The sequence below is a fragment of the Channa argus genome, chromosome 5, assembly GCF_033026475.1.
Source record: "Channa argus isolate prfri chromosome 5, Channa argus male v1.0, whole genome shotgun sequence".
Taxonomy (NCBI): domain Eukaryota; kingdom Metazoa; phylum Chordata; class Actinopteri; order Anabantiformes; family Channidae; genus Channa; species Channa argus.
The window spans coordinates 13,469,074-13,479,411 of NC_090201.1; the positions used below are offsets into that span (position 1 = coordinate 13,469,074).

Consider the following 10,338-nt stretch of genomic DNA (forward strand, 5'->3'; position numbering starts at 1 on the left):
CACCTCGTTTGACCAAACTTACTCCGTGTGGTCAGAGTTGCCTCTTGGGTGAGGTTGTTTTTGTTCAACAGCATATTTCCGCAGTGTGGCGGGATAGATGGATAGATGGATGGATGGAAGGGGGAATGGAGCAAACACCTGCTCACACCCAACGTCGGGCTGTCACATACAGTTAGGCTCATCGGAGCGAGCGCGTCTCCCCTCTGCTCAGGGCAAACGTGCTGTAGATTTGGCGCCCGGTCTGGACAACTCCGGTGCGCAACCCCCCCAACACACACACACACTCACTCACACACTCATGTGTCTGATACCTCGTGGGGCCTTTACTTTGACTTACATTAACATCAAGTGTTCGGTTTTAAACTCTATGATTTCCATTAACCAGCATTTGGTCCCAACAATGTGAGTAACAACTTAGTCATAAACAGGCGACAAGCTGCGCTACAGGCGCTCGCGCCACGGGCCGGCCACGCGCGTCAGCAAGAGCTGGATGGGAGCGAGAGGGAGGAGGAGCTTTGACGTATAGGTTAAAACCCAGAGCCCCCGCAGAGTGGCCTGCACTGAGGCAGACAACTGTCGGGTGGACGGAGAGACAAACTGTGGAGACAAGACAAGTATCACCTGGCGAACTTGTTTGGGACGTCCCAGCACATCAGCACGGTATGTTTGTTAAAGACTCACACAGGGTCGACCTGGACCAGTTTTTGGGACTTGTTTTGTCTGTGCTAATCAGGCAAAAAGTCCTATGCATTTCATAGTTTAAGCTGGACGAAATGAACAATAAGTCTAATTTTGTCATTCATGGGGAACATTTAGCCCTGCAGCTTTTGTCTCCAAATCTTGCCTGAAAAAGTCAATTTGCGATGAATTTATTTCCTAATTAACCTTTGGTACAAAACGCTTATGAATACGCTTAAGTCGACATTTCACTAATAGCTGCACGAGCACGCAGTTTGTGGACAGATATTAAAAATGCTGCGTTTGAAAAAGTCTATTTCATTTCAATCAACTGCGACTCCTCCGTCACTGATCTGTGGGAAGTCGATCTTTCATTTAATCCCATGGTCGTCGCTTCATCCACGGAGCAAATCCTGCAATGCCCCAGATTGAAGTCCTGTCTGTGACTTTATCTGCAGCGGCCTTATTACTAGTTTACAAGTAGACCGGGATTACCTTAAGAGAGGGGGAGAAAAGGGTAAAAACAAATAATGCCTACGTTCTAGATAATCATGCTATAGCGAGTCAAACCGCGTCTCTGTGATATTTTGCTAATGTGTGTGTCAGTCAGAGGCACCTGTGGCTCAGGAGGAACTGTCCGGTGCTGAAAGCACTGACGACATACGCAGTTTACTCTACAAAAAGATTTACCTTTTAATTTAGATTTTTTACGTAAAAACTTTAAATGAATGCTAAAAAATTTAAACGAACGAGTAATAAAATACTTGTAGGTTTGTGCAGGTTGGTAAAGCTCCACATTTCTGGTAAAGGTTAATAAAGACGTGGTCTCCGTTGTGGTAGCTACAGCCCTTATCCTTTCAACACTGAAGTAAATGATCAGGAAGAGAAACTATTCATTGACAACCTATCTATACCCAGCTACGTGAGTATGACTAACGGACATTTACCATTAATTATTTATTTATTTTATTTTTGTTGAATCGAATATTTATGGTTAATGACAAGAAGTTAAATTAAAGTATAAAATGTAACATAAACTCAGCGAAGACTGTGCCGTGGGGATTCAGCCCCACACTGAAGCCTTGTTGACCTCTACTGAGATTGTCTAAAATTATTCATAAAATCCTGAGTAATGAACAGACTATGTCAGAACAGCTGGTAATAAGAATAATTTATGAACCTGTCAGTGCCAGGAACACACACACACACAAAACACACACACTTGTGATAAAGATGATTTCTTTTTTTCTAGAGTACTATGATGATTAAGCCATATGTGAGACAAGGGGAGGGAGAGGATGTCAACAGCCCTCTGCAGTGGATGGATGGAAACATGAGCTCCCCTGAAGGAGACACATCAGTCTCATTGCATTACTACAGAGCAGGTGGAACAATTCAACAGGACAGGGAGATGGGGAGTGAGGATGCAGAGGAAGATGAGGAGGATGAAGAGGAAGGACAGGAGGATGAAAATGAGTCCAAACGACGAGGACCTAAGAAAAAGCGGATGACCAAAGCTCGGCAGGAGCGATTCCGGGCTAGGCGTATAAAGGCCAATGCCAGGGAGCGCTCACGCATGCATGGCTTAAACGATGCACTGGAGAACCTCCGCAGCATCATGCCCTGTCACTCCAAAACCCAGAAACTGTCCAAAATCGAGACATTACGGCTGGCCCGCAACTACATCTGTGCTCTGTCTGAAGCTCTGGAGAGCGGCCTGTCTACTGAGAGCAGGGCTTTCATGGAAACACTGTGCCAGGGTCTTTCGCAGCCCACCACCAACCTGGTGGCTGGCTGCCTGCAGCTGGGACCAGTTCTTGGCACTGGGATGAGGACTGAGGACAGACATAGTGTTCAGGCACCACCTACATCTCTCAGTGGGGTGGTGAACTACTCCTCTCCAGGCCTGCCCAGTCCCCCATATGGCACCTTTGACTCTGCTCACCTGCTTCATCTGAGGGCAATGAAAGGAAGAGTCTACGAGAACCACTCACCAAATGATTATAATTCTGGTGGTGTGGGGACCCCTCCATATGACGGCCCACCTACACCACCTCTGAGTATTAGCAGTAACCTGCTGCCTAAACAAGAGCCTTCGCCCCACTACCCACCCCCACACCACTACTCCCCCTCCTCTGTAGGGCAGGGCCTGTATCAGACTCGGACCACCTATGATGGACACTTAGAGAGGCAATATGACTCCTACCATCCACCACCCATGTCCCCTCAACAAATAACCTCCATCTACAGAGACTGAAGAGGATGAGTAAAGTCAGGTCTGATGAGTCAGTTCACTTTCAGACTGATGGGTTGATCTTTCTCCTTAGACAGACTGTTAGGAGAGGAATGGTAGAAGAAAAATATTTTTTGTTGAGCACTTGAACAGTAGACTAGAACTGTTAAACTTTGTTTATACTAGAATATACTTGACCTAAAGCAATACATTTTCTTATGAACAGATTACCAAATGATATAAAGGACCTTAGGTGTGATAACAGGAAATTCTGCCTCAGTCAATGTGACCAGATATCCTGTTACTTTAATAAACACCCATTAGCCACTGCACAAATTCCACCTTGTGGTTTTAATTTGAAGCCTTTTTTAATCAGCGTAGTTTTTCTGAGAGTCCTTTGTTTTTGTGGGAAATTCACACATTTTCACACGTTCCTACCTAAATGTTGCAGTGGACAGAGGTCAGCGTGGTTATTCTGACTGGTCTACATAAGATGCACTGAGACTTCTTGATCATGGCCAGCATTAAAACCACCAGGTTGATTTCAGTCTTGGCTGATCAGTGTGAGCACTTGTATTTTCTATATAAATTTGGGTATTTTTTATTTATTTCCTAATTTAAAGTAATGTGTATGTGCAGATGTATGTCTGACTTTCCTTTTGTTTGTACTTTTGGTCAAGGCTTCTTTTTGTTTGCTCCTTGGACTCCTTGGATAGTTAATTTCTTATAATATCTGTATTGTGTTTTCAGTTTTGTTTGTTGTATATTATTTCATATTTTACATTCAAAGTACATTCAGATGGAGAGTTTCTTACCAAATGTAGTGGATCTTGGGAGGATTTATAGACCAAATGAATTCAATTGTAAGAAAATAAATGAAGGTGAGGGATTAATGTCAAGAAGCAAAAAACAGTTATTCTCAGGTTAACAATGGGATTATAATTTGCAGCAAATGCTGCACTGGACATCATGTAAGTTAGTCACTTTCCTTATTTTCCTTCTGGAAATGTTGATGTTATTAAAATTATAAGAATTAAACCATGCATTCTGTGATTCCTGCTACAGAAATCTCCAACAATTTAGAGGGTCACAATCAACATCAGCAGCTGAGGATCTTGATTACTTGCGACTTTGTTTCTCATTTTTCTCCCAGATTTAACTGCACTAATCCTTTAGCTGTCTCTCAATAAAAGGGTGGATATGCAATGCAGGACGTAAGATAAAGCTTTATGATTAACATGGCTCCCCGGCCACACGGACTTCAGTGGGACATCCCAATCCTGTCCTGACATTTACTCAGACAACACTCACACATATAATAAACATGTTTGTGCATTTACTCCCTTGGCTCTTGGAATTCACACAAAGACATACAAAAACGTATACATTTGTACTAACTAAACTAAGATTTATAGGATTTCGATGGAAATGAAGGGGTAACCACATTAATGAGAAAATTATAATAAAAAGCATTGACTGAGTAGAAAAAAATCAGTCTACAAATGTAATATCAAAATTAACAAGGATCTAAACTAAAGAGCAGCCACTTCTGTTGATTTATAGTTTATGTATTGGTCAGTGTGAAGGCCACCCACTGAGAGGTCAGCATGAAGAGGTCACAAGGTCACAATGGGTCAGGGGTCACTGGTAGGAATGGTCTGAGAGAATCATTTTAGCAAGTTGCTTCATCAGTTTTCTGGTGAATTTGTTGTTCTTTGCATTACTGAACAGAAACAGTTTGAAAGGGTGAGTGTTTGTTAAGTATGACATTAGGGGCTATATTATGGATGAAATGCTCATAATCCCGATAAACATCCTGATGATCATCCCAGGCTTGATCTGCACTAGGAGAAATATATCACTTTGTTTTTACAAGGATTAGTATAAGCCTGTGTGTGTGTGAGTGTGTGTGTGTTTTTGTGTGTGTGTTTGCAGCAGATTTGCACAAATAACCACAGGAACCAGGGATGAATAACAACTATCCACATACAGGACATCTGACACTGGACATGTAGGATATTTCTTTTTTTATCCACGTGATCAATGACACAAGATTAACCAGTGTTGTGAAAAAAAAAGAAATGCCAATTGAAAAATGCACATTTGCAACTCTAAATGAAGAGAGGGCTTCTTTTGCCCTTTCTCTTTTGATCCTTGACCCCTCTTTTTTTTAATTGCAGTGATGCATTTTGCAGAATAAATATAGAACCTTTGGGTGACACCTTATCGATCAGTAATTTTAAAAATTAGTTCACAAACATGTTTCCTTCTAAGAATTGTGTAATTTGGTAGAAAGTTATAAAAAAATGTGTTAAGATGTTTTCAGTTGATGTTGGTTGTCTTTTGGAATGTAGGTCAGTTAAGTATCCAAAAATCTGTAATCTGACTACACTTATTTATAGAGCTCAATATATTTGGAGAATAACGCTTCAAATGATAAATAATGAAAAGACAATAAATATTTACTGCGATATAAATGGGGTGTTATTTTGTGGAATTTTACAGTTTTCCTGTAATTTTAGCTTTTGCGTGGAAAACATTTATTTATACAGTACAATAAAATGTTACTTTTGAAATGTGCCATTTTGGCATGTTGCAGAAAGCATGTTTCTATCACCTGAAAATCAGCTACAAGTGAAAAATGTTATTTTTATTTACATAGTGTGTGTTTTTCTGCTAAGTTAATGTGCACACATCGTATATGCATGGCTGTTTTATCTGGAATAAAACAGTATTAAGCAGCTGATGAGGCCTCGGCGTCTGAATAGGTGCATTAACTCACTAATACAAAGGAGAGGGGTCAGTCGGGACAGCAGCTCTTCACCTACTTTGATACATGACAGCATACAGTTAGTAAGTATATACCCAACAATCTGAAGCATGGGTGTCAGCTGTGCCAAACATTCCAACAAAAAAATGTTATTTAAAAATAAGGCCCATGAGTAATGGTTGGGCTATCAGTATATGCATTTGTCTGAAATGACTCTACATAGGATGAGAACAGATCTTCACTGCCACCAAGTGTTGGCGTTTGTGCCAAAAAAAAAAAAATTTAGATGAATGAGAGATGATCGTTGGCCACTAGATGTAGCCATTAGACAATCTGCAGGGATGTTACTTTAGCCCCCAGAATATGCCGGATGTAGAGAGATGCTGATTTGTTCTTTTACTGATGGGCTTTCCTGTAGATGATACGTGATTATTGAAATCTGTTAAATATGCTCGAGGAATCTCACACATTTTATAGTGTGAAAATAAATATTTGTTAGGAATGTTGCTTTCTTTTCCAGCATGATTTTAATGGAAGTAGAGACTGAATAAAATGAACTTTTTGGCAAGATCTCATTCATTAAACACAGAGTGCCAGCAGAGCAAGTGAAGAGTGGGAAAGGAATTAACCTATTTACATGTAAACTGGTTGATGGAGTGTATTTGGTTGTGAATAATCAGGCTAATGAAGGAACCTGGGGACTCTGCTCTATCAGAAATCTGCATGCTGTCCTCTGTATGTAGTTAGCGATCATATCAAAGTCTAATATTAAGTACCGTGAAAAGACATGAAACAAGGATTAATCAAGAAAATGTAATCTTCAAAGGCAACACTGAAGTGCAAGGGCTAATGGGGAGGAGGGATGTGGTCTTTGGTGCAAAACTGATTCTGATCTCTAGGACTGCGGGCACTCTGGGTAAAAAAGTCAGAGAGGTGAAAAAGTCTGAAAACAATACAATCTGGACAGTACCACATTAATTTGAAAGTATAACTTCATTAGGGAAGAACCATTAAACTGTAACAACTTTTTATAAAACAAACTGTAACAACCAATTGAAAAAATAAATTCAAATCACAAAGAGACACTGATTAATTGCATTCCCAAAATGATAAAAACTATTGTCATGTCAAAACACACACAAAAAAGGAAAACATGATTTGTAATTCCCCATTCCTCATAACCATAATTCATGAATCTTACTGACTTTGACAACAGATTGACATTTAACATTTATATAAAATCTCCAGCAGTGCTTGATATAAGGACAAACATTATGGTCTTCCAGTGTTGCTGTGTTGTTTTTACTATGCTTCTGTGGTTTTACTTGTTGAATGAGTTACATATGATCATTCTGGTAAAAATGCTATTGCAGAGACATAGAATAGATAGAGAGTGAGCTGGGTGGGAATTAACGTGTGTGTGTGTGTGTGTATGTGTGTGTGTTTGTGTGTATGTGTGTGTGTAACTGTATCCCCCTGTGGTGAAATGTGCATACTGTTCCAGTTTGGTCTCCTTTCCCAATGTCCCTTAACCTAACCCGTAGAAGGCATGTTGTCAGAAGGGGGGGGACCTTCTTATGCAAATGAAATAAAAGTGAAATTGTCTGTCATTAAACTGGGACATGAGTTCACTCGGGCAACAGTGTCACAGTGGGACACTGCCAGCCCTGATGGGATTGTGCCATTACCGCCTTTACTGCCTCCATTAAACACTTGTTGTTGTTTTTTTTTTACAGCCTGTCTCATTTACACAAGAGCACTTCACATCCCGAATGTCAGTAAACTCTTCATATAGCTTTCATAGGCTGTACTTAACTTCACATTAATTCTCATATACTATAGTTGAGTTATAATGCAGGAGGCAGAGTAGAGCAGAATCTTTTCAGAATTACGTTACATCATGCGTCAGTCTTACCTCAGCCTTCAACCCTTGCTCTTCCCCCTAATCCTTTCCCACATCTTTGCAATGGCACTTGCAAGCACATTTATGATATCTGATCTGATCTTACACCTTAACTGGCAGCAGGTAAGAAATGTCATGCTGGTACACAGTAGTCTGACAGTATTATATTTGTAAATCTTGTGTGACTGTGATCATCTCACACCCATCCACATTTAATTAACCTCATCTCAGCTATCTCAGCACTTCACTTGGGATGTTTCATCAGATGACAAATTCAAAAGGGTGACTGAGAGGTGACGAGTGTTTTGGACTTGAAGTTGATCAGCACTTTAAACAAACTACCTACTGTAAAAGTTACCTCCTGGTGTTTGATGCTTTGCACAGAAGGGGGGGAAGCAGCACCAGGAGGCTGCCATCTTTAGACAAATGCTTAGAATAGGCTTCGAAAGTCAGTGCATTAATATTCACCATATCCAAACAACTTTAACCAAAAGTCTCAAAATGGTAAGTGCTTTGCTTATTACTCAGAAAATGTTATATATTACTGGTTACTCTATTCATAACTGATATTTAAACATTGCTCATTACTCCTTGTCAAATGTAACTCATCACATAATCGTTATATTGCTTTTCCGAAGGGTTTGGGACTGAAAGACAGATGGAGAGTTCTCAGAAAGGCGTAACATATCATCCATCACATGCAATATGCAGCCACAAGCTTCATTAGTTCTTTGTTGTAGCTGCTGTTGAAGAATAAAATCCAGTTTTGTTTTCCCGTTGAAAAGACTCTTACCACTGCCTGCACTGAATATACATTTCATAATATTGTTCTTATCTCATTTCATCCCAATAAATTCAAAATAATGGGAATAACGCGGAAAGTTGTACAAACCTGAGCAACCCTGACCTAAAAATCTGATATGGCTGCTCTGAATGTCAGCAGATTGAAAGCTGTAGTAAAAGAAAGTTATTAACACTTCTGTCTTATTTGCATCTCATTAAGACAGTCACACACCTGGTACTGTCCAGCACGTAGATACGTTGAATATGTTCAATTTAGTGTGATGTCTTTTTTTAGCTTCTACTTGAAACTTCTGAGGTGAATATAAAACACCATATTTCCAGAAGTTATACAGGCATCTTCAATGCAGCTCACTCCTTATGGTGCTGCTAATGGTGATGTGCAAGCACGACAAATTTTGAATATTAAATGCTGAATAACAAATCAATCTTTGCTGTGGAGACTATGGTTGAATGAAAACAAAGCAAAATATAAAATAACAGGACTGCGTTTTACAAATACTACGTTCTATGAATACGTTTTTCTTAGTTGTTGGGGTTATGAGTAAAATCAGATTATGTAACTTAAAGCAGCACAATGTTATCAACATTTTTGTTAACAACAAATCTAACTTGTACATAATATAATGTGACAGGATTTCTTTGTAGTGATAAACCCACAGAGAATTGTCACCCAACTCTGCTTTCAAAGATGTGTTTTCCACTTAATTGTTTTGGTTTTATAATTTATTTATATTTACATTTAGTCATTTAACAAATGGTTTTATTAGTAAGTGGCTTACGAGTAGGTAGGAGAAACTAAAGAAAACCCACAACTTAAAGCTTTAGTATGTATTGGAATTAATGTGAAGAGGTTTAAGGTTTCTGTGACCCAGAGTAACTAAACAGTCGTGCAGCAGACTGTGGAATTGTTTATATATTAACATTTTTTTTTTTTTTCGGCTTATCCCGTGAATTCGGGGTCGCCACAGCAGTAATTTAGCAGATACTTTTATCTAACTTCTGTCAGAATAAAAAAAACACACACAGAGTATTATTCAGAGTATGCCAAACGAAGCTTCAACAAGTGGCCTGCAGGGGCTCGGAAAGAAATGGGTGACCCTGCAATTGACTGACAACCTGCTTTGTCCCTTGAGCTACATAACATTCATTCCTTCTTGATGAATATATAATCATGAACCTGTATTGTGACAGTGTAAATTGCATTTTTTACTGCCATAAACAGATGTTTTTTGCTGCTTAATAATCATAGGGATAATTAAGTATTATAGGTGGCACTTGTAGGTAGAATAGACTAGAAAACAAAGACAAGGATAGAAATAAATCAATGGCATTATTGTTCTATCTCTAATAATGTCAAGTATGTGGAATGTATTTCTACATTCAGGTTCTGTTACTTGCAGGAAGACTTATTTGTAAAATTAAGACAAAAAGATAATAAAAAAAAGTTTTCTCCCAAAAGTTTTTATTATGTTTCACTCATCACAAATCAATAGGACTAAACGAGCTCACTGATTAACAAGACTCACTGATCAACAGAGTCACAAGTTTATTTAGATGTAGATAAGTTATGAATCTTATTCACACTAATTAGAGCCACAAACTTTTAAAGTATCTGAGACAAAAACCTTAGACAGAGCCATTTCAAAAATAAATGAAAAAAGGAACAGAATATTTTCCTGTAAGCTGTCTGCTTCATCCACCAATCATATTTCCTTTTGCCTTAGCCTGTCATAATTTTCTACCTTGCCTTCATGTCTCTCAAGTTTCCCTGACTTGCCATCGTCACATGCACATGCCAGTACTTGTTTTCCTCTGATCTGCCATCCGTTGCTGCCCCCTCTCAACCCGTCTGTTGCTCTCTTTCCTTACACTCCCTCTCTGCCTGTATCTCCCTCCTTCCACAGTTGTCCTCACATATTAGGTTCCCCTGTCCTATGCAGCAGAATTAGC

The 10,338-nt window shown here is 39.3% G+C and overlaps 1 protein-coding gene across 1 annotated transcript; it reads left to right on the plus strand.

The window, feature by feature from the left end:
* The first annotated feature begins 530 nt into the window (after positions 1 to 530).
* Positions 531 to 3,964, plus strand: LOC137128219 (neurogenic differentiation factor 4-like). The gene is made up of 2 exons (XM_067506048.1): positions 531 to 660; positions 1,931 to 3,964. The coding sequence occupies exon 2, from the start codon at positions 1,937 to 1,939 to the stop codon at positions 2,933 to 2,935; it is 999 nt and encodes a 332-aa protein (XP_067362149.1). The 5' UTR covers positions 531 to 660; positions 1,931 to 1,936; the 3' UTR covers positions 2,936 to 3,964.
* Positions 3,965 to 10,338: the final 6,374 nt, after the last annotated feature.